The sequence below is a fragment of the Sceloporus undulatus genome, chromosome 2, assembly GCF_019175285.1.
Source record: "Sceloporus undulatus isolate JIND9_A2432 ecotype Alabama chromosome 2, SceUnd_v1.1, whole genome shotgun sequence".
NCBI lineage: Eukaryota > Metazoa > Chordata > Lepidosauria > Squamata > Phrynosomatidae > Sceloporus > Sceloporus undulatus.
This window is the reverse complement of record NC_056523.1, coordinates 306,411,226-306,435,910: the sequence shown is the minus strand read 5'-3', so window position 1 is coordinate 306,435,910 and position 24,685 is coordinate 306,411,226. Positions and strand designations below refer to the sequence as shown.

General features: G+C 41.5%; 2 protein-coding genes and 1 long non-coding RNA gene across 5 annotated transcripts in view; 1 reads left to right on the top strand and 2 right to left on the bottom strand.

Annotated features, from left to right (window-relative positions):
- Positions 1 to 2,628, bottom strand: part of OXCT1 (3-oxoacid CoA-transferase 1) — a 77,290-nt gene extending 74,662 nt beyond the window's left edge. Inside the window, exon 1 of one of the 2 annotated variants that reach the window (XM_042452653.1) lies at positions 2,398 to 2,628. In XM_042452653.1, the coding sequence (XP_042308587.1) occupies positions 2,398 to 2,475 (78 nt within the window). In that variant the 5' untranslated portion in view covers positions 2,476 to 2,628. Of the gene's footprint in view, positions 1 to 2,391 lie in introns of both variants that reach the window. The other variant, XM_042452652.1, reaches the window with a different exon arrangement.
- Positions 2,629 to 8,736: 6,108 nt separating this feature from the next.
- LOC121922816 lies at positions 8,737 to 13,253 on the bottom strand. Its single transcript, XR_006102237.1, has 3 exons — positions 13,026 to 13,253; positions 12,317 to 12,406; positions 8,737 to 8,853 (listed from the first exon to the last, which is right to left on the bottom strand). It is a non-coding gene; the product is annotated as an uncharacterized LOC121922816 (long non-coding RNA).
- Positions 13,254 to 15,149: 1,896 nt separating this feature from the next.
- C2H5orf51 (chromosome 2 C5orf51 homolog) lies at positions 15,150 to 23,765 on the top strand. Of its 2 annotated transcripts, none has more exons than XM_042452656.1 (6): positions 15,150 to 15,309; positions 16,058 to 16,164; positions 18,329 to 18,475; positions 19,012 to 19,143; positions 19,691 to 19,805; positions 20,271 to 20,564. In XM_042452656.1, the coding sequence occupies exons 1-6, from the start codon at positions 15,207 to 15,209 to the stop codon at positions 20,282 to 20,284; spliced, it is 618 nt and encodes a 205-aa protein (XP_042308590.1). In that variant the 5' UTR covers positions 15,150 to 15,206; the 3' UTR covers positions 20,285 to 20,564. The 2 variants fall into 2 exon arrangements, with proteins under 2 accessions (XP_042308590.1, XP_042308589.1); XM_042452655.1 differs by lacking the exon at positions 20,271 to 20,564 and adding an exon at positions 22,529 to 23,765 and having other exon boundaries at positions 15,152 to 15,309.
- Positions 23,766 to 24,685: the final 920 nt, after the last annotated feature.

Below are 24,685 nucleotides of genomic sequence, written 5' to 3'. Positions count from 1 at the left end.
AAGACCCTTCTGGGGTGTCACACAGTGCAGGCTGCACCTCCGCACCTGCCTAGTGACACCACTGCCTGCCCCAAGCCTAGCCTTCCACACTCTCTGGCTCCCTCTGAGAAGACACAGGGGAGTGCACATGGGGACACAGGGATGGTGGGGGGTGAACACATGCAGGGAGTAGGAGCATGCACAGAGGAATGCAGGGATGGCGCAGGAGCACACGCAGGGGGTAGGGGTTTGGGGAGGTGGGAGCACACACAGGGACAGTGCTTGGGAGGAACACAGGGGAAGGGCCCGACTGGGCGTCACCCCCTTCTGGGGTGTCACCTGAAGGAGACTGCACCACCAAAACCCCCTCCAGTGATGTCACTGCATGGGAGGAGCATGTGGGGGTGGGAATGCATGCAGGGGGCCATAGGGACAGTATGGGGGCAATATATCCAGAGATGGCGCAGAGGGAAGGGCCTGACTGGCTATATTACCGCACTACACTCTTATAGTACTGCTATTCCACTTTAACTGCTCTGGCTACCTCCTGTTCCAGTCTAGGATTTGCAGTTTAGGGAAGGAGCATTTAGAATTGCCAGCCAGAGAGCTCTTATGCCTCACTGAACTACAAGCCTCAGAATGCAACATGAGGCAGCAAAACAGTTAAAGTGGAATAGCAGGGCTATAAAGAATGTAGTGTAGTAATGTGATGGGTGTGACTGCCTTTTGGGGTGCAGTCCACACCCCTGCACCCCCCTACTGAGGCCACTGCCTGCCCCGGGCCTAGCTTTCTACACTCTCCAGCTCTTCTCCTCAATCCCAACTGGGCTGACACAGGTGGATGAATCCCAGGCCATGGCAAGGCCGGCTCCCTTCCTCCTCAAGGTCAGGTCAACATCTCTGCAGCGTCCTTTAGCAAACAATGAAGGGGAGGCCAAGAGGAACCGGCCGGCCGGCTGCATGGATGGTTCACCACGAGGGTGCATGGAGGAAGGAGGAGGAGAGGCTGCCACGTTTCTCCTAGAGCCAGGGATCTTGGAGGATCTTTTCCTTTGTGATCCAAAGAGTCTTTGCAACTACACTTTTAAAATAATCTGGTTTGTTGTGGCTCTGCTGCCACAACAAACAACCATTCCCAGAATGTCTGAGCCTTGAGCCAGGGCAATTAAAGTGGTGCCAAACCAGATTATTTCTGCAGCGTGGATGCAACCTATGCAGGAGGGGGAGAGCTTGTCTGTGTTCTGCTTTCAGCAAATCCTGCTTTCAGCAAATGGAAATAAGCCAGGCTCACCATGGGATCAAGGAGGGAAGAGGGCAAATCAATGTCAGTAGGACACCGTTCTTCCACCTCGGTTTCTCCTGCTGGCCTTGGGTTCAAGCCGAGCTGACACTAAACTCTTTGCCTGGGATGAGAGCTAAATATAAACCACTTGCTTTATTTTTTTTCTTTGGCTGCCCTTTCTCCTCCTCAGAAAGGGACCCGAGTGAGAGAGCCAGGGTTGCAGCATTGGGACCAGCTCAGCCATGGCAGCCCAGCTCTGGGACAGTCACACTCTCTCAGCCGCAGGGGACGGCCATGGGCCAAACCTCTTCTGAACAACCCTTGCCAAGGAAACTCTATGTGTTTCAGAAACCACTTGGAAGGCAAACAACAAGAACAACCACAAAAAAGGGGACAGGTTCCAAAAATTCGCAACCCTCCTAGAGAAGGCTGCAATCCTAAATGACATACTGTATTCCCAACCCAAGCTTGGTGACTAGACACATCCTTCTGTTGGAGGACCTGTCCTCCATTTCAACCTTCAGTCCAGGTAGGGTTGCCATAATTCTCTACTAAAAACCAGGACAAAATGTAGGACATTTAAGAAAAATGGAGGATCTTAAACGTCTTACATTTTGGGCAAAATTTTATCCTACAATTGTCTTATATTTTGGTCTAAATTTTGTCCTACATTTTGTCCTGGGTTTTTAGTAAAGAATTATGGCAACCCTAAGTCCAGGAGAAGTTTCCAAAAAGTCCCATTTGGAGCAGGACTGAGATGCATACCTTTAGATACATACACATATATTTGTGTGTGTGTATATAAAAGCTTAAAGGCACTCTCATATATGTATATGTGAATGAGAGTGCGTTTAAGCTATTCTTTTGGTCCTGTCCTCCATTCCCCCCCCCCGAATGCCCTGCATCTCCCAGTGCCTTGTCTTCTTTTGCCAGGGTGGCTAGAGGTCCTCCTTTCCCAGGACCTGTCCTCCATGTCCTCCTCTTTTACAGAAGCAGGAGCCTGGCTGAGAAGCATGCCTGCCTTTCCATGTGTCCAGAGAGGAGTGCGTGGTCCAGCAGCAGCAGCAGCCTTTCCTCCTCCATCCCCAGGAGCCAGGCCCCTCCGAGGGCCAGGAGTAGCAAAGCCTTACCTTGGCCTGGGCCTGGGCCTGGAGGAGAAGCTGCAGGGGCCTTCGGCGGGGGAAGCAGCGGGCCAGGAGGCTGTGGGCCGCCATCTTCTCAGCTGGGAGGCTGCTGCTGCTGCTGGAGGAGGAGAAGGAGAAGGAGAAAGGGAGAGAGGCAGGCGCCTGGCTGCAGCAAGGAAGGAGGCCCTGCAAATCCCAGCCCGGCCGGCTGAGGGGCCTGGCCCTGACGCTGCTGCTGCTTCTTAACCCCTTCCCAGCCAATTCCAGTCCAAACTGGGAGGGAAAATGCCTAGTCTCCACCTCTCTTTGTACTCAGCAGAATCATGGATGGTGGCCAGAGAGCTCTGGTGCCACAATAAACTACAGTTCCCAAGATCAAACTGAATTATTTCTCCAATGTGTTTTGGGCCTTAGGCTTGTTTCAGTTATGTTTGCTTTGTCTTTTGACAGGGATTTGCTCAAGGGACCTTTTGTTAAAGGACAATATAAAAATGATGGTGGTGGTGGTGGTGATGACAACCATACAGCTGTTAGGCTCACATGTGTCACATCCTTCCATCCTAGAGAGCTTCCACCCAAGAAAGACCCCAGCCACTCTGGCACTGAAATGAATGGCACACACACACACTCCTGAGGGAAACAACAATAATATCCACCAAACAATGATACCTTTCATGGGGCCAACGAAAAAGCACAATATAATAATAATAATAATAATAATAATAATAATAATAATAATAATAATAATAAAAGTTTTATTTATACGCCACCTTTCCTGTAGGATCAAGGTAGCTCACAACATTTGATAAAATACAACACACAGCCAAAACATCCCATGGGTTACCTTCCCCCCCCAACATTACCCCACTAAAATATTATTAAATAATCAACGATTAAAATTGACTCAGTTAACATTTAAAATAGATGAATAATCACTCAGTCAGAGACAAAGGCAAAGAGATGGGCAGTTGGGTGTCTTTTTGTGATGATCTATAATATCCATGATCTATAAACGCGTTGGCAAGCTTTCGAAGCTCCGCTGGCTTCTTCTCCACTGATCTAGATCAAGGGTAGTTCCACTCTATTCTGCTTTGGTTAGGCCTTGCCTGGAATATTGTGTCCAGTTCTGGGCGCCACAATTAAAAAAAGATGTTGAGAAACAAGCGTGTCCAAAGGAGGACGACTAAAATGGTGAAGGGTCTGGAAAACAAACAAAACAAAACAAACAAGCTTCATTTATATACTGCTTCATACTGCCTAAGCAGTGTCTAAGCAGTTTACAACTGTAAGCTAATTTGCCCCCAACAATCTGGGTCCTCATTTTAGCAACCTCCTTTGGAAGGATGCAAGCCTGAGTTGCAACCTTATGGTTTTGAGTAAGTGGCTGCCGTACATGCGTTTAACCACTGCGGCACCAGGGCTCCTATGAGGAAACCATATCCTATGAGGAATGACTTAGAAAGCTGGGGATGTTTAGCCTGGTGAAAAGACAGTTAAGGGGTGATATGACAGAATCATAGAATCATAGAGTTGGAAGAGACTGCAAGGGCCATCCAATCCAACCTCCTGCCATGCAGGAAATCTCAATCAAAACATCCCCGACAGATGGCCATCCAGCCTCTGCTTGAAGACCTCCGGGGAAGGAGACTCCACTACACTCCAAGGGAGTTTGTTCCACTGTCGAACAGCCCTTACTGTCAGGAAGTCCTCCTAATGCTGAGGTGGAATCTCTTTTCCTGGAGCTTGCATCCATTGTTCCAGGTCTTAGTCTCTGGAGCAGCATAAAACAAGCTTGCTCCCTCCTCATTGTGACACCCCTTCAAGTATTTAAACAGAGCTACCATATGACCTCTTAACCTTCTCTTCTCTGGGCTAAATTATTGTTGTTGTTATTAATATCCTGCATTTTTCCAAAGTTGGGACTCAAAGAGGCTTACAATTTAACTTACGTCAACCCTAACGAGAACCTATCATGGGGGTTTCTTGTCAAGATTTGTTCAGAGGAGGTTTACCATTGCCTTCTCCTGAGGCTGAGAGCCTGTGACTTGCCTAAAGTCACCCAGTTGGTTTCATAGCTGAGCTGGGAATCAAACCCTGGTCTCCAGAGTCGTAGTCTAGCTCTCAAACCACTATGCCATGCTTGCTCTCAGACTATATAGACCAGGGTTTGAATCCCCGCTAAGCCATGGAAACCCCCTGGGTGGCCTTAGGCAAGTCACACTCTCTCAGCCTCAGATGACGGCAATGGCAAACCCTTTCTGAAGAAATCTGGCAAGAAAACCCCATGATAGCTTTGCCTTAGGGCCACTGTAAGTTGGAAACAAGTTGAAGACACACAACATAGTTAAGGTTAGAAGAATAATTTTTACACACAAATAAAGGGGGGAGCTTACACAATTGTAGCATTATAATTCCACTTTAACTTTTACAGCAGCATCCTGTGGAATCCTGGTATTTTCAATTTGTTCTTGTTCTTCACCATTAGGTTGTCTCCAACATATGGTGAAAACCAGAGAGAAACCAGTGTGGTATAGTGGTTTAAGTGTTGAACTCTGGAGACCAGGAATCTCTGCTCAGCCATGGAAACCCACAGGGCAACATTGAGCAAGTCACACTCTCTCAGCCTCAGAGGAAAGCAAAGGCAAAACCTCTCTGGACAAATCTTGCCAAGAAATCTCATGATACGTTTAATGTAAATTGGAAATGACTTGAAGGCACACAAGAGCAACAATGAATGAGAGACCTCAAGAGCCACTTGAAGCCTTTCTGAGCTGCATATGAGCCAAGCTCATGAAAGAATTTGTCCTGTCATACTCTAGAAGCAGTTTGATCTCCAGAAAAGATCAGAGTGTAGGGATAGCTATCAAAACCTGAGAAGCAGCTGCATAAGGAAGTGAAAATGAACAAAACAGGGCTGGTCAGTGGCCCCTTGCTATTTTGCATTCTGTCCTGGAAACAGCTGAGGAAGGCTTCTTCAGAGTTAGTGCATACACAAGTAGAAAGAAAAAGTGTTTTGAAAATAAAGGGAAAAGATTACATTTGAATGCTTTAACTCATGTGACTGGCATTGATTAGGCCAACACCTCGCATAGGTCTAATTTCTTGGGTGTAGTGTGACTCCTTTTATTGGAGAGAGCTTCTGTTGTGTTTCTGTTTACCTTAATACCTAAGGATCACCTTAATACTTTTCACCTTAAGCCTTAGTGCTGTTTTTGGCTGCACCACCATGTGTCTCACAATGGGGAAAAAAGTTGCTGAGTTCCTTGTTAAAAAGGAGGGAGACCAGGATTCACATCATAATGCATGACAATATAATAATAATAATAATAATAATAATAATAATAATAATAATAATAATAATAATAAATATTTATTTTTATACCGCTTTTCCTTGGAGATCAAAGCGGTTCACAGGTGAATACAAGAACAAATTACAGTGGTCCCTCCACATTCGCTAGGGTTAGCAGTGACATACCCTCATGAATGGAGAAAAACCACAAATCAAAAAAGAATACAGTCATCCTTCCATATTTGCGGCTTTGATTATTCACGGATTTTATTAACATGTTCTCTAGGACTGTCTAGGTCCTCCAGTGCAACTCTGTGGTCAATTTTAACTAAAAGTTGCACTGAAAGACCATTTGTAGCTACTCCAGTGCCATTCTTTGGTCAGTGTATGTTGGACATTGACCACAGAATTGCACTGGAGGACCTAGACAGTCCTAGAGAGGTGTTCTCTCAGGTAAGTGTTTTTGTTATTTGCGGTTTTTCCATATTCACGGGGGTCTTGTTCCACTAACCCTAGTGAATATGTAGGGACAACTGTATTCGTTTACCTAATTGAACACCTCTCTAGGAATCTTCAAGTCCTCCAGTACAACTCTACAGCCAACATCTGCCAGAAAATGATCATATGAGTTTATCACATGAAGGAGTTTGGGAGTTTATCCTGTGAATATCCTGGGGAAATTATGTAATCACGCAAAATGATTTCACACAACGTCATACAAAACCCAGCATTAAAGTGGTCACAAAGAAGCATTAACGCACATCTTTTTACTTTCAGGATTTCAGTGACAATGCATTTCTTATATCACTTTATTTGTGCAATTGTGTGTGATAATCATTCATGCAATTACTCGCCATTTTCGCTTTATTTGTGGGATGCTGTAAATGAACTTTAATCTCTCTTTAAAGCCAAAATTAGCCCCAGTGTAATAAACTCCAGAGAATCATGCTGGAGGACCTACAAATGCCTAGATAAGTGTTTTCTCTAGCAACGTCTAAGTTTTCCAGCACAACTCTATGGTCAGCTTCCAGCAGAATTGCGTTGGAGGACTTAGAGATTCCTAGAGAGGACATATTAATCAAAAAGACAAATAATCAAATCCACCAATGTTAAAGCCGCAAACGTGGAGGGCCAACTGTATATGAAGAAATTCAGGATGCAAGCTCCTCCTAATGGCATGACAGGCACAACTTCAATGGGTGCATTTTCTACCCGAAATGCTGTAGGGAAAATTTCACCTTCAGATTTTCTGTCTGTCACTCAACTGTTAAGATGTAGAGCTCTACATATGGGAGAATGACCCTTTCACATGACACGTTATAGCATGATGATTCCCCTTTAACAACCATGGTTCCACCCTATGGAATCTTGGGATTTGCAGTTTAGGGAGGGGTATTTTCTAGTTCCTCACCACACTACAAACCCCATGATTGCATATGATGCAGCCATGGCAGTCAAAAATAGAATCATAGTGCTATGTGTAATGGCTTTGCAGTTTGCTGAACTCTCTGGCTCAGCATTCTAGATATCTCCCTAAATGGCAGATCCTAAGATTCCATAGGATGGAACCATGACAGTTAAAATGGGATCACAGTGCTATAACTCTGTGGTATGGAAGGAACATACAGTAGTTGGGGACAGCACTTCTGATCTTCTATACCCCTTCAGGTGGTACTGTCTGATTTTAACCAAATAGATACACATCCAGTTTACAGATTGTCTATACTGTTAGTTCTTTTTACAGAGCTATGCCATGCCAGCATTCAATATCATTGAGTGAATTGTTGTATAAATAATAGTGTAGCAAATTATCAGATCTAAATAAGTTTTTATTGCACTAGTGTTGAAGGAGAAGGCTAATATTGTTTCGCTTCGGTTAACTTTAAACTGCTGTCCAGGAAAAGTGTCTGACACAAGAAAGGTTACACCTGGAATAGCTGGTTCCCTCCTGACAAAATGTTAAGGGCTTTTTGATAGTGAGAAACAAGGACTGGTTTGTTTACATGGAAGGAGTCTGGAGAAGGTCAGTTTAGAAGCCTGGTCTGGAAAGCTAATCTTAACATTGGCTGGAAATGTTGGTTGGATGGAAAGTTACCCTGCCAACTTTCAGGATGCAATTTTGAAGTGCATATGCACTGAACTCCAAGCCCACATTCTGTTCAGATTCTGATCAGTCAGGATGTGAGAAAGAAATGCATTTCTTTCAATAAAGTTGGATTCTTGATTCACCAAGAAGTCTTCTAATTTCTCCTGGAGTTACTGGTGAAGGAAAATCCTTTTCAGTACTTAGAAGAGAACATGGAGAAAACTGACTTTTCCGTTTTAACAGGTTTTCGGAACTGACTGCAAAATTTTCAAAATCCACTGGGTGACCTTAGGCAAGTCTCGCTCAACCTCAGAGGAAGGCAAAGGCAACCCCCGCTCTGAACAAATCTTGCAAAGAAAACCCCGTGATAGGTTTGCCTTAGGGTTGCCATAAGTCAGAAACAACTTGAAGGCATATAGTGTGCACACACACACACAACACGCTGTTCTATTGGATTTTGTCTCTTCAAAATGTCTCTGTTTTAAATGTTTGTATTTCATCCTCATATTTTTAAGGCAATTTAAAAGTAACTATTTTGTTACTTTTGAGAAATGGGAAAGATAAAGGCCAAAATCCTTCATCATATTTTAGTGCCATGCAAACCTTGTGCTGAACAGCAGTGTTATACAACCAAACTCAGTGCAACCTGAATGTATGTCTGCCTGTGTCATGTGCTTCATGCAGTGTCAAGGCATGTACGACTTTACTACAGTATTGCAATCTTGAACTGGATATAGATGTTCCATTTACAGATTTAAAAAATGTCCAGCTGCTTGCACAGCACAGAGGAATGCATTCGTGTGTAAAACACCAGCAGGATTCCAGCCTAAAGTGTTTCTTTTAAAAAGTGCAACTATAGTAATAACTAACTACTTTTAGCAGCCCTGGAACTATAACTGGTTGCTTTTTTAAAAAAAGTAATGTACTGTAGTAAGCACAGGGCTTCTTTTATTGCAGCTGTGTACACAGGAGTGGCCATAAACATACGTGAAACATAAAAGCACCTGCCTCAAAATGTTGGCACAGTTGTTTCCTGAACATCAGATAGTCCTGGATTGGTAATTCCTTTCTCGGTTTTGTTTTGTGATCTGTGCTGCAAAGTGTAATAGCCAAGAGGTTACATCTCAAATCAGGAAGTTCCTTGTTTGAATTCTGTCTCTACCATACCCTTGTAAGTGGCCTTAGGCACAAAGCTGAGGTTTCTCATGGAAACATAAAATCACAGAGTTGGAAGAGACCACAAGGGCCATCCAGTCCAACCCCCTGCCATGCAGGAAATCTAAATCAAAGCATTCTCAGCCTCCGTTTTGACATCTACAGCATGAGGGACAGCTGATGTATAGTGAATGCAACCAATTTGTATTTGATTCCTGACTGATGAGCAAAGACACCAGTTTCGAGAAACAAAGAAAAAGGCTTTATTTTAGTAAATGTTAGACCAAAAGTGCAGCTGTTCAGCCAATCTAGCTGCAGTTTCTGGGGCAGCTGATAAAGAATATTGGCAGGAAGCAAAGAGGTGAAAACATCCCTGGAGAGAGCCAGCATAGTGGTTTGAGTCCTGGACTACGCCTCTGGAGATCAAGGTTCAGTTCCCCACCTGGGGCAAGTCACATGCTCTCAGCCTCAGGGGAAGGCAATGACAAACCTCTGAACAAATCCTGCCAAGAAAATTCCATGATTGGTTCACCTTAGGGTTGCCATAAGTCAGAAATGACTTGAAGGCACACAACAGCAACAGTATCAGTTTACACCACAGAGGGGTCAAGAGAGCTGAACAAGAACAGAAGACATTTCAGGTCACTAAAGCTATCTAACCTCCTTCTTACTACTGCTCCCTGTATTCTTGACTCTTCAGTACTAAACTTTTTTGCACTTCTAATGGTAATAGCATTAGTATTTATATACTGTACTTGAGGAATTTCTCTAGTACTTCATAGTTACCCTTCTAAATCCTAGTTGTCATGATTTTTTTCTCTCTCCAGTTTCCAGTCTGATTAATGACTGAGCCAAGTTATGGAAAATCTTTAAGCATTTTATTGTCTTCCTTGTCTACTTTAAAGTTATGTAAATAATCCGCGGGACATTCAGTCAGCCAGGACAAGTTTGGCAACTGTAAGCATTGTGTTGGCAACAGGACTATATAGATGATTTTTAAATTATAAATTTGAAATTATGAATGTGAAAGTATGGACTGATGGTTTTAACATATATTGGCCTTGTATGTGCTTTTAAACAGATGTTATGTGACTTTAATTGGTGTATATGGTTTATTCATGTAATGTTGTTTTAGATTGTACCCCACTTGGCAGGTTTTTATTCTTTTTCTTATTTTATTTGACCTCTACTATGTAAAGCGCTGTGCAAACTTTAAGGCACTCTATAAACAAATGTTAATAATAATAATAATAATAATAATAATAATAATAATAATTTAAACTGATGTTGCATTTTAATCTGTTGTTCCCCACCTTGATCTATAGTGGAAGGTGGGTAATATATAAATATTATTATTATCATCATCATCTGTAGACATTATCTTTGTTTTCTTATTGTTCAGGTGTAAGCCTGTACCTTCACTGTCTTCCTTGTCCAAAATTTGGAAGGAACAGTAGCTGACGTTTTGAACTGACAGGTCTGAATGAGCATAATTCCCTACAGTTAATGTGAGAAAGGGAGCTATGTTAAGTCTGCTGTAAGTTAATAATCACACATCCTAGTCATATAATATACTTAAATATTAACAAAAAACACTGGAATTCCCAAGGCAATGCTTACTTGGTTAAAGTATTATTGCAAATTATCCAAGGAAAACGGGTTGCTAGAGGTATAAATAGTCATAAGAACAGTTACTCCTGTTCTTATGCATATATTAAAATGGAGACCACAGTTTGTTAATTATTTTCCCTTCCACTTTCCAGAGATGAATGGTAAATGCTCAATTCATTTTATCTTCACACCAGTTACCTGAAATTGGTTGGGCAGACAGATAATCACTTTTCAAGGTCATCCAGAGATAATCTTATCTGAACAGGGATTTCAAGCAGGATTCTAGACCCAGTGTGCTACTTACTGTACAAAGCACTCAATGAAAGTGAAATGACTGCAGTCATAGATAGTAGATTACCACTTCTAGGTGCAGTTTCCAACTAAATGGATCAGATCATAGCCTAAGGAGTTTATCACATGGGAGGCTAAATGCCTAAATCCCATGCAAAAATCCTGTGCAAAAACTGGATTTAAATCCCGGAAAAATCCTGCAAAAGTGCGATTGTTTTCAGACTCCTTGGGGGCATTGAGCAGTAATGCAAAAATAACCAACACAGAAAGTGGACAAAATTGGCCACTTTTAACTTTCTGTGCATGTTAATGCATAATGCCATGTGAAAACGATCCCACTTTTGTGGGATTTTCCCATTTTAAATCCTGTTTATGCATGAAGTAAACCCCATGTGATAAACTCGCATGATCTTGGATAACTCTGCTGCTGGAGTGGTGGCAGCCTGTCCTACTTTAGAGAGAACAGTCCTCCATTTGAAGGGCTGGCTGAAGGCAGTTTTTTGTTTAAAGATGCCAGTTAAAATGATTCATCCCAGGAGGGGTCAGCAATCCAGACGGATTCCTGTTGGCAGGGCAGGTAATCCTGTTAAAGCCCAGGATTTAGAAAGGAGAAACAGTAAAGGCAATAGGCATGATTGCCGTTGATTATCTCCTCTCATAAAATAGAAACTAGTGGGCCCTCTGATTTAATAGGGAACTGGTGGTGAAAAAGTTAAAGAGACTAGAGTGATGATGACAGAAGTAGGTCTGAACAGACACAGGTGAGAGCTCAATGGAATTTCTTCACAGACACCATTGCATCTACAGAGTTTTTGTTGTTGTTATCCACCCTCGAGTCGATCTCGACCCATGGTGACCCTGTAGATGAGACTGCTCTGCCCAGGTCCTGCAAATTCATACCTATGACCTCCTTAGTAATAATAATAATAATAATAATAATAATAGGATTTTTTTATATACCGCCCAAACACTGGGAATCCGAGCGGTTTACAACAGAGGGGATAATAGACGGTTCCCTGCCCGCAGGCTTACAATCTAAAATTAGAATCCATCCATCTAGCATATGGCCTTCCTCTCTCTCTGCTTCCCTCTACCTTTCCTAGCATTATTGTTTTTTCCAGAGTCATGCTATTTGTCCAGAAGATTTGTCTCAAGCGGTTTGGAACCTTTATGCTCTACCCCAAAGGATCAGCATGTAAACCACTCAGCTGCCTGCTGCAAAGAATATGCATAACATTTTGCAAATAAAATCATTTGGACCTGCTCTAACTGGGATACCATAGTCAATACTGAACCAATGGATATAAACCTGGCTCCTGCTTCTCCATCATTACTGGATATGTTTCAGTTTATGCATCCTAAGGATGTGGACAGGATCCTTGAAGATGTCATGCTCACCACATGCATACTGGACCTGTGCTCTTTCTGGCTCTTAAAAACAGACAAAAGAGGACTGGCCAAATGGGTAAGTCACTTACCGTAAGTGGAGCAGTACATACCTCATTGGAGCATCCTGAATAGAAAGGGTTCCAATGGGGCTATTGTTGAAAATGATGACTGAGATCATTTACAAGGATAATATATCTATCCTGTTGAAACAAAGAGACAACCCTTTGACTTTTAAAGCATTTGGCAGAAAGGTATTTGAAAATGGTGTGTTGTGGCTTTATCTTTCTCTCATGCCTTAAACCATGTTTAAATCTGTTTTTAACCATGCATTTTTTAAAATAAAAATGTTTAATTTTTTAACTTTTTGTAAAATAAGATTTTAGCAGAATTTTTGTTTTAAGCTATTATAAACTGCCGTGGGTCCCATGCTAGGAGAATGGGACCCACAAAACAAAACAAGATTGCTGCAAGGATAAGTGCAGGGTGGGTGAGTAGGAGCATTATTATTATTATTATTATTATTATTATTATTATTATGTTTATTTATGTCCCACCATCCTCCCGATACAGGGAATCATATCCTTCCTTCAGCTCTTTGAAGGAAAGGCAATATGTTTTATAAATGTAATCTTGCTTCTTGATATCCTAACTGCAGATGGCCTGCCCTATCATGCACGTATCTCATAATTGCATTTCAGTAGTCCTGAACAGTTTCTGTTTGACAAGAAAAATTACTGTATAAGTACACTGAAAGAAACAAAACATATTGAAACTAAGACTGCAGACAGTGCTTTCATAAGTAGATTTACTGTATTTTACCGGCTGACAACTAAAACATGTCCGTTCACGTGTGATGAAACTCTGAAGAACAGGATTTGCTTGAATCTAAAACTGATGTCCCAGGTACTTTGGATGTGCTGCAATATGCAAATAAACAGATGAAATGTAAGATAATTTGTCTGGGGAATGAGGTAGATCAGATGTGTTTTTCAGAACAAAGTAGAAAAGTGGAGACAGCCATTGAATGATTGCAGTTACTCCCTAAAAATGTCAGATTTCTCCAGACAGAACAAATATGTCAAGTAGTTGTGGTATTTGTTGCTGTAGTTCTTAGTGTTTTATTAAAATATCCAAAGAACATTTCTGTTGTCCCAAACGATATCTTGGCAATTCCTGGAGCATCCGCAACAATTTATGCCCATCCTTGGACCTTATTGCATGGAAGGGAAGCACCCAAATCCTGTTTAAATTTGGGAATATCCCACAAAAGCGGGATTGTTTTCAGACCATGTTGGGATAATTGAGCATTAACCTGTGCAGAAAGTCGCAAAATCACACTACTGTGTACTTTCGGGATTTTCTCAAAGTCAGTTTCTTTTTTTTTGGGGGGGGGGGGGGATGCTTCTCTTCTCCACCTTTCTCTCGTTTCAAAAACCTTTTTAGAGTTGCAGTGCTTTCAGTGAAAAACTGTAGCATTATAATGCTAAGAATGAAAAAGAAGAGAGAACATTTGCCCTTCAAGCGACAATGCCACCTCAGCAAACAACACCTTGAAAGAGCCCCAATTCAAGTCCAAGAAAAAGCCCTACTAATTTTATAGACGTCCCTGGAAGGTTTTATCAGACTAGTCTGAAAAGGTTTTAATTTGTAAAATCCAGAAATATCACCTATATTAGGAAGTATAATAATTCATGCTTTACACTTTTTGTTTGTGCAGAGCAATTTTGGAGCCATCTTAAATAAATCCTAAGTTTGGGGGGAAGAGACCCAAGGTGCATCCATACTGGAGAAATAATGCAGTTTGACGCTGCTTCATCTGCCATGGCTCAGTGCTTTGGAATCCTGGAATTTGTAGTTTGTTGTGGCACCGGAGCCAGGGTGACCAGATGTCCTCTTTTTCCAGGACATGTCCTACATTCCAACCTTCTGTCCAGGAGGAATCCCAAAATGTCCGCCATTTTGAGCATGACGAAGAAGCATGAACTTATATATGAGTGTTTTTAGCTTTTATTTGGTCACAGCCTACAATTTTTTCTTGAATGCCCTACATTTCATATTGACTTGTCCTCCTTTGCGGTTATGAGGACAGCTGGCCACCCGAAGGCTCAATGTCTCACAAAACTAGCATTGATCCAGGGCAGGTAAAGCTGTCTCAAACTGGATTATTTCTGAAGTGTGGACTGGACCTTAAGGGAGGACATTTTAAAATTCCTCCTAGAAAGAAGGCTGGAATGGAGGGCATGTCCTGGAAAAGGAGGACATCTGGTCACCATGGAATGGATATAGTCAACACAGCTCCCCCTAGAGGGAACATCCCAGACTATATACTGCATGAAATGTGTTTTACTCGTTTAATAAGTATCTGTTTTAATATTGTAATAATTTAATTCCTTTTCAATGTACTTTTTTGTATGTTATCATTTTATCATTGTATTGTTTACTGGGAATTTTAGGTTATTGTGTTGGAGGGAGAGATAATGGGTTTATTTTGTATTTTGTCTTATTTATTATTATTTATTCATATTGTAAGCCACCTTGAGCCATCTGGAGAGGCGGGATGATATTATTGTTGTTGTTGTTGTTACTGTTATTATTATAGAGATTAGGCTAAATATCTCACAAAACTACAGTTCCTAGAATTCCCTATTATAGAGCTAGGGGAAGTTAAAACTACAATTCCCAGAAGTCCCCAGCATGGAGCCAGGGCAGTTAAAGCGGTCACAGACCAGATAATTTCTGCACTGTGTTTAGGGACCTATGATATAAATTGCACCTGTTCCCCACACTGGGAAACAGTACAGTACTCGGAAATCGAGACAAGGGTTGTCACTCTACACTTTTCCTAGCGCTCTCTCTCTTTCTCTCAATCAATCAATCAATCCAATGTGGCCTCGCGACCTCCGCAACGGCCGCTGTCGATCGTCATGTGACGTCAGGGGCGGGGCAGAAGAGGCTGCGGTCACGTGAAGGGAGTCAGTAAAAGGCAAGCCAGCGTTCCAGATGGCTGAGTCTGGTGTTGATGTCTTTGCTGAGCTGCAGCAGCAGAGGCTGGTGGGGCTGCGGACCAGGTTGCAACGCTGGCGGAGGGGCGGGAGAGCCGATGGTAAACGCGGGCCGCTTTGTCCCCTTGTGCTGCTAGTGGCTGAGCTCCTCCCAGCCCCCTTTCCCCAAACCCTGCTCCCTTTTAAGACATTTTGGACTTTAACTCCCAGAAGCCTCAGCCATGTTGCCCAATGGCTTTGGATTCTGGGAGTTGAAGTCCAAAATTCCTTTACAAAGGGCACAGCTTGGGGACCACTGCTTTAGAGCTTTGGCTCAGACCTTGAACCTGCCTTGGTTCCCATCCACACTAATCCACTTTGAGACCGCTTTAGCTGCCCTGGCTCAGTGCTAGGGGATACTGGGAACTGTAGTTGTTTGTGGCACTGCCAGAGCGCTCTCTCTGACAGAGAAGGGCTAAATGTCTCACAAAACTACGGTTAATTCCCTAGAATAGTTGAGCCAGGGCAGTTAAAGCGCTTAAAGTCTAAAATGTCTCACAAAAACCATAGGTCCCAGAATTCCCTAGGATTATAGAGCCAAGGCAGTAAAAACTACAATTCCCAGAAGCCCCTAGCATGGAGCCAGGGCAGTCAAAGCAGTGTCAAACTGGATTATTTCTGCAGTCTGTTTTGGACCAGAGATTAGAGATCTCTGGATAAGATTTATTAAAGGAAATGGCTCACCTACTGCTTCAGAGGCAGTGTTTTAATTCCAGTAATATATGTAATACGAAAAAGGATACCACTGTCTATGGACTACGTAGTTAATTTTGTTCTTTCAGCATGGTCTTTGTCTCCCCTCATGAATAGATGCCTTCTTAATACGGGCTTCTGCTACGCTGGAATGCTTGACAGACCTATCCAAAGAGCCTAGAGAAAACAACACACTTCCCAAGTTTGTACAGCTTTATACACAGGTATTGGTCAAGTGTTTAGACAGTTGAGAGTATGTCTCACTGCAGCGTGTCTTTACACACGCCAAGGATGCATGCGTTGTACATTGTATGGGGGAATAAGGGAAATTTTAATTTAAAAAAATAAGCCAGTGTGAAAAGAATGCTTTACGGTTGACTTGAATTGTGACATATTTGCATTAACATTAATGCCCTTGGAACAGTTCAGAGAGCCCAGCCCATAAATCAAATTGTAGCTGGACTTTTATAGTTTTAGATCAGAATTTGGAAGTTTCTCCATTGGCCATGTGGCTGGAGCTAATGACGGTGTTACAGCCCAAAATAACTGGAAGGCACTGGGGGGGGGGGGGGGGTGGCATACTCTGAAGTTGAATAAAAAATATAAATGAGCTTAATGGTTTGGGATTTAATGCGTGATCTGCCAAAACACGTTTTCTGCTTTCATCATTTTATGGCCTAAAACAAGACCTATGTCTTGTAGTTAACCGTTGTTGATTGTTAATGTTCTCAACGTACCACAGGCAATCTCCACATAATGTTGGGTTTTAATTCCCAGCATCCCTGGGCATGAACTGTGCTGGTTGGAACCTGTAGGAAAAGCCACAGGTATCCCAGCTTTAGGCTGTGTAATCGTAATGTGAGATAGCTTAGTTTACAATGTTGACTTTTCCTGTATCTACTTGTGTGGCTTTTCCTGATTACTTCCAAATGATCCAACTTAATTAAATCAAGTAAGTGGTCGACTGTCATTAGCAAATAAAACTTTATTTCTGCCAACACATGGCACTGAGAAGAAACATTGGAAGCTGTTTTATATCAAGTTAGATAATTGGTCCATCTAGCCTAGTATTTTCCTGTCTGATTGATGATAGATCTTGAGAGTACTTCTCAGTATCTTCTTTCTGGTTCTTCAAACAAAAACCCACCAAACAGTGATACCTTTAAAGGCCGACCAAAATGCATAATATACTTGTTGCAAGCTTTCCAAGCTCTACTGGCTTCTTCATCAGGCAAGGTATTGTTCGTAACACTTTGCCTGATAAAGAAGCCAGTGGAGCTTCAAAAGCTTGCAACAAGTATATTATGCATTTTGGTTGTCCAATAAAGGTATTACTGTTTGGTGGATTTTTGTTTGACTTTGCTAAATGGCCAACACAGCTGCCCCTACATGTTTCCTGGTTCTTGTTTGTTTGTTTAAACTGGCAGCATCAAGGATGGAACCAGGGACCTTCTGTGTCAAAAACATGTGTTATGGCTGTATTGTGGTCATTTTCAGAAGAACAGGGCTGGCATTGCTGAGGCCCTCCAGCTGCTGTTGAACTCCATTGCCCATCTTAGCCAGTCTGAGCATTGTTGAGACACAATGGGAAGAGCAGTTTAACAGCAAATGGAGGGCCAAGTGTTCCTAGCTGCTCCAGAAGATGCTTACATTTGAGGAACTGTTGCAACAAGATGAGGTGGAACAAGCTTATTATACAAATATTTACTATAGTAAACATATTTTACGTTCTGACCTGAATGGAAATGCTGGAAGGTAGGTCCCCTTGGCCCAGAACCCATGTTAGAAGCCCTGATACATAATCCTGAAAATATTAGGATTACAGGTAGCTGTTACACAGTGCTGAATGTATAAGATGGTCAATCCATGATATTCCTTTTATTCCTTTTCATGTATTCTAGATATAGGAGGTGGAATGTGGACCTCCAGATGCTGGATGACACCTCCCATCATCTCTCATTAGCTATGTGGGGCTCCTGGGAGATGTAGTCTATCAACATCAGGAGGGATACATTTCTTCCTTCCCTAGTATATTTGGAGATGCACTCCTGATTTTGGGAAAAGAATTACAGCATGTAGTGCTGTAAACTGATGTAGAAATTGAGTTCAGCCTGCTGCTGATCATTAGATTGTAAGCCCGAGGGCAGGGAAGCATCTAATTAAAAAGGATAATAATAATAATAATAATAATAATAATAATCTAAACCCTTGTGTGATATCCTTTAAAGCTTTTGATTTATGAATCTTTGGTTCAAGGGTAGGCAAAAAATGAGAGGGGAATGCTTCACTAAATACCAGCCTAAAAGCTGCCTTTACTGAGAGCTTACCTTGTCAAATTTGGCTGTCAACCAGGAAGGGCTGTTACAGAATTTATATTTCTTTCTACAGACTGTACTGGATATCACATATTTTGAGGAAAACCAGCTTGTGGATGAAGACTTTCCAGAAGAGTCTTCTTTGCAGAAAGTTCAAGAATTAATTAATGTGCTTTCAGAGCCAGAACTCTTGGTCAGTGAAACCAGCACATCTCAAGAAGTAAGTACTAACCCTGAACTACAAATGCTCAGTTTAAAAAAAAATCCATGTGCAGTCCTAAAATAATAAAGCCCTCTCATCTTCACAGTCTTACAAATTTTCCTTTTTTGTTGTTGATATGTGCCTCCAAGTTGTTTCCAACTTAAGGTGAACGTAAAGTGGGTTTTATATGGCAAAAATTATTCAAAAGTGATTTGCTTTTGCCTTTTCTGAGGATGAGGGTGACCCAGATTTCTACTCCAACATTCAAACCACTACATCACACAAGCTCTTTTACTCTCCTAATATTTACAAAAACATGCTCAAGTGGCAGGTTTCAATTACGTTACATTTTGTCACTTTTTATTTAAGGTCTATATATTGAGTCATGCTGGCCACATGACCACTGGAGTCTTTGGACAATGCTGGCTCTTTGACTTAGTAACAGAGATGAACACCGCCCCTACAGTCCATTATGAGTAGACATTAATGTCAAGGGAAACCTTTACTTTTATTGTAATTAATATGGGCATCTCTCCCCTTTCCCTTCTTTTTAGCCACTATCAGTGCTTGGTACAGAATTGCTGGAATGTCTTTACTGGAGGAGAGGGGCTTTACTCTACATGTTTTGTCACACTATTAAAGGAAGGAAAGAATGGTTGACAGAGAAGATTGATATGCTTAAAAAGGTACATCTCCTTCTATTTTGTTTTGATTTGAAATCAGCCACAATAAAATTGGTTGCTTTTATAAGAGTAGCTTCCAGGTGCTGCTTCCACAGGAGTAAAACTTACTCTTACTCTGAAAGAGCAACTGTCAACATGCATGTTTACTCAGAAGTTCTGTTGACTCCTAGACCAGGTGAAAATGTATAATTGTATTCTGTATTGTCCTGAAGTTGTGATAATAATTCCTGTGTAACTTGAAAGAAATTCTCTAACGATAGCAGATGTATGCCTGTTTGAGGTATCCCTGTTGCTAAAACTGAGTTGAGCAAGACAGGGTGGGATAAGGTACATATCAGTTAAGTTTTATCGAGCTTGCGTTCGCACATTTACACAGAAACAAATACCATTGTTTTTGCACCTGCTTCTAAATGTGAAATAAAAATGGGGGGGGGGGAATAAAACTCTTTCAAAGCAGAGAAATGGTAAACAAAATCATTTTGTCTAAAAGTGTTTATCTAGCGCCTGTAATATGCACTCCCAAATGTTCTTTTTTCTCTCTCGCTTTCAGTTTCTTAATGAAGGAATCCATTACTTGGTGACAATGCTTGGATTTAGATGTTCTGATAACTCAGATGAAGAATTCTTATTTGAGGATGTGGACACAGCTAGACTGATCCATGAAGGTATATGTCCTTGTTGTTGCGTGCCTTCCCATCATTTCTGATTTATGGGGATCCTAAGGCAAACCGATCATGTGGGTTTCTTGGCAAGATTTGTTCAGGGGGACTGCCTTTACCTTTTTCTGAGGCTGAGTGTCACCCAGTGGGTTTTCATGGCCATGCAGAGATTCAAAGCCTGGTGTCCAGAGTCATAGTCTAATGCTAAAACCACTACTTCACACTGTCTCTGTATATGTTCTGTATGGTTTTTAATCTCCTCTCCCTTTTTTGCAAATGTTACTTAAAAAAAAACCACAAGCAGAAACTATGTTTAAAAATGGGAAGGAGGAAGAATAAAGGGCCTATTCCATTGGTTAGCAGCTGCATTTTGCAACTGAACAATCCCAAAAGAAAAGCAAATCTAGTTGATATTGCAATACATTTACAGTTTTTACTACAATGTAAATTAACTTGTTTTTTAATTCCCAGAGTGGTCCCAATGAAGCAGTGGTTCTGCCTAAGGCCAAGCCAGGACTTCTGCATGAATTTCAGGATTGCATTATTCTCCTTTCCTCTCTGTTTCTCCGGCCCCCCGTTCCTTTGACATTTCAACTACTGCCTCCTCCATAGATTTTATAGCTTAAAATTTCACCTGCATCCTTGCACAAAGCTTTTTAAATTGTATTCATAAAGCTGTCATTCCAGAAAGTTGGGCAACACAAATGTAGGATAAAAACAAAGTGTGTTTGCAAGAATGGCTAATTAAAGTGTTTAATTCATTTATGCCCCAGCTTTTCTGTGGAGCTTAAAGTAATGTAGATAGTCCATTTCCACATTTTTATCCTCACAGCACCACAGTATGGTAGGTTGCACTGAGAGATACTGATTAGCCCAAGTTCAACAAGTTAGTTTTGTGACCATGTAGGGCTTTAAACAAATATTTTTAAAAGTATGGTTACAAAGTAGGGGGAAAGAAGATGGAGCGGGGAGACAAAGAGGGAGGAGTATATAGCATGAGTGTGAGGCTTATGTCCAGATAAACTTTTTCTTGGCCAAGTGGGGCTTTGAAATGTGGTCTGTGCATTCCACAAAGCACCATGGCTCTTTTTGTGTTTGTATTGTGCCTAAAGTTTTATTGTCTTAATTGAGAATAATTGAGTTAATTTATATCCTGCTTTTCACCCAAGTTGTGTCTCCAAAGCAGTTTAAAAGAAAAACCATATTTGATAGTAAAGGTACACATGAATGTGTCTCTCTTGTGGTCACTGGCAGTTGAATACTTCTATATTCTATACTTCTATAGAAGAGTGATGCTAGGGGTGTGAAGTAGTTTTTGCTACCACATGTAGCCAGCATGGAGAATAGAAGACCAGGGTTTGAATCTCTGCACAGTCATGGAAATCCATTGGGTTACCTTGGGCAAGTCATACTCTCTCAGCCTCAGAGTAAGGCAAAGGAAAAAACCCTTTGAAAAAACTCTTACAATAGATGTGCTTTAGGATTGCTGTAACTTGGAAATGACTCGAAGGCACACACCAAAGCAAAGTGGTATGCACTAATGTGTTCTGGGCAACATAAAAGTTATTGGATATGACTTCCAGTTCCAATTTAAGCTGATTTCCTGGGGATGGGGATATTGGAAGTGGAAAAACAAGTTAAACCCCTGTGTTTTGAAGTGATTTGGGGATTTAGAGGGGGCAGTTTTTCACTAAACTTTCAGGCTCATCCAGGGACTGAGAGGACAAAAGGGAGTTGGGCTGTGTGCAGTTCAGGAGTTTTCTCCCCCACCCCCTTGTTCTATCTAGAGCAATGCTGCTTAACCTTTTCTTCACACCAGACCTCCTTTAAATATCTTTTGTTGCCATGTAGCACCAAGGCACAACTCAAGATTTAAATCCCTAAAGTACATTGAATATTTATTTAAACTTGCTCAAGGGTCTTCAGATTTAGAAAGAAGGGAGAAATAGGTATATGCACATACAGCAGGCTCTTGATATCTGCAGGCTTGCCTTCTGTGGATTTAAATATCCATGGATGACAAGCCCTGATGCTTTCAATGGGGGTGCATGCCACATTAGCAGCCATGTGCATGTCGTACCTGCCACTGAAATCAATGAGACTCCAAGTCCAACATTTTTCTTTATCCACACAGGGGGTGGGTGGAATGGATCCCCCATGGATACAAAGGACAGACTGTACTCGTTACAATATTTTTATTGGAATGATTCCATAAAAATTTAAAATATAATGATGGTATTAATATTATGATTAATCTTACGTTAGCAAGAAATGTCACATGCTTTCTCTCAGCACCATTCACTTGCGTGTTCTCACAGTGTGCAGAAATAACAAATGCTGTGTATGTTTTTGGCTCTAAAACTATTACTTTTATAACCAGTTTTTACTTCTATTTGTTTTTAATGGAGGTGGTAAGGCAGTATAATTAGTACAATTGACTGATCAAACTGAAACATGGCACAAAAATAACTTGGGTAAATATCCTTCCTTCCCATTTTAACTGTAAAATCTTGCAACGTTCCTTCAAACCTTTGTGATCCCATGAGGACATATGTCCCCCAGCGGGTGTATGGGCCACAGGTTAAGAACCAGTGTCCTAGAGAGAGAAGGGAGCAGGAGGCATAGTTGATTGTTTGAGGCACAGGAGGTGGTTGATTGTGAAGTCCTCCAGCTGCAAAAACATCTCTGAGTTTATTCAATTAACTGGGTTTCTTCCTCCACTTTGGCAGGCATATATAGTGATACTCATCTACTAGCTATGATGTACTGTGGAGAAATGTGTTACTGGGGACTGAAGTACTGTGGAAAAGGAAAGGAACAAATTCAAAGCACAGATCCCAAATCAAACGGCAAACCACCCAGCATCTTGTACGGCCGGGATCTGGATTTTCGAGAGACGGGAGAGAGAATGTTGCAGAAATATATAACTGTATGTGAAGGACCTTTAAGACTACATGATTGGGATACAAAAAACGCAAAGCGCATACTGGACTATTTTCAGCACTTATCAGCCTAACTGTCTTAAGAAGATTTACATTCCAAAAACGGAAAGACATTATTAATTTGGGGGGGGTGGATATGCCTCAAAATATCTAACATTTCAGTGCATGTCCTGACTTAAACTGTACAGGGATTGATTAATGCCATAGCTTACTATATTTCTGTACCTTAATATAAATCTGGAGTGACCTTCCGGATATTTTTTTGGCTTACAGCTTCCATCAGCCCTAACCAGCACCGCCAATGGTGAGGAATTGTGGGAGTTGGTTTCCAAAACCATCTGGAGGGCTGAGAGAGAAAGGCACATATAGAAATGACTGGAAGTCTGTTTCTTACTTTGAAAAACAAAAGCACAAGAGAGCAGAGATCTCAAGATACTCATTGATGGCTTCCTTAGCTGAAAAGCTTAACATTTTACAAATGCTTCTACAGGATAAAGTCCGAATGCAGAAACTTCTGAGCAAGGAAATTCAGTACCATTTGAAATGAAAACCAAAACAGCTAGAAAGGGGACAAGCAACTCCAGTGTTGTATTTTACCTACCTTTGGTTTAGAGTGATCCTTCTGCAACTACTACAGCCAAAGGCTTTGGTGATGTAGATTTAGTTTGCCTTAATAGACTATCAGATGGGGATGATAGTTGGAGGAACCATAGGTGGCTGTTGTGGCAAAACATGTACAAGATATATTTAAAGTGATGGTGACAACCAATTACTGTTATTTCTGCCCAGTCATGAACAACTCTTGATGCTAATTGCATAAGCATATTCAGCTGAAATTTACCTGAAACATCCATCATAAGCTCTGTCATTACAGATTGGGATAATACAAAGCAGTCATGTAGACAGTGAATTCAACAAAATGTCCAGATAGCCTTGGGCTATAAAATCCATGGAGCAAGGAATAATATTTTTGCTGTTATTTGGAATAATGAATGCAGAAATAAAAACAATACATGGATGAATATATACATGTTTTAAACACGTTTTCTACGAAATAAAAACAATACATGGATGAATGTATTGATGTATGCATGTGCTTATATATGTATGTGTGTATGCCTGTATATACTGTTTCCCTGAAAATAGGACATACCCATAAAATAAGCTGTGGCAGGATTTCTAAGCATTTGTGCAATATAAGCCATGCACATTGGCAAGACAGCCAAGGTTGCTATCATACTTGGGGCTGCTACTAGTGTTCAAATGGCTGCCTGTTGCTTCAGAAGACGAGCATAAAATAACTAAGGTGCCAGCCAGCCAAGTCATATTCCACTCCTAACATGCATTTCTCCCACCGCACACAATTCATAGATCTGCATTAGGCTGATCGCAGGAGAAGTTAGTTAGACCAGCCTTTCTTGCTTTCTTTTTTACCCTGGAGGACCCCTTGAAATATTTTTAAGGTCTCAAGGAGCCTCTGCATTCAAACTACCTACAACTAAAAAAAGTGAATGTGTGTTGTTGAACCCTAGAGTTCAAGGGAACCTGAGTTGAGAAACCCTGATCTAGAGAGCTTGGAGGTGTCTTATCCACGGTCACCACAAGTTGGGGGTCAACTTGAGGGAAGTTAGAATCATAGTTAATAAGAACAAAGCCTTGTTTTCTCCTTTATGACTTTTAAATATTCTGCTTTTCCTGTCTGGAAGAAAGGAGGGTTGTTTCATTTCTTTGTGATGAACAAAGAGGCAGCCTTGGAAAGGATTTAGACCGGGGTGACCCAACGTCCTCCTTTTCCAGGACACACCCTCCATTTCAACCTTCTGTCCAGGAGGAAATCCACAATGCCCTACCTTTTGAGCATGGCCAAGCAGAACGAATGTACACTTCTATGGCTGCTTTTACCTTATTTGCATTTACACTTACATGACGCTTTATACAAGTGTT

Excerpts from the sequence above, each read along its gene's own strand:
- C2H5orf51 (XM_042452655.1), top strand. The coding sequence starts at position 15,207 with ATGGCTGAGTCTGGTGTTGATGTCTTTGCTGAGCTGCAGCAGCAGAGG. Across the intron at positions 16,165-18,328 it reads TTGTACAGCTTTATACACAG|ACTGTACTGGATATCACATA; the intron begins GTATTGGTCAAG and ends TTCTTTCTACAG. Across the intron at positions 19,806-22,528 it reads AGCTAGACTGATCCATGAAG|GCATATATAGTGATACTCAT; the intron begins GTATATGTCCTT and ends CCACTTTGGCAG.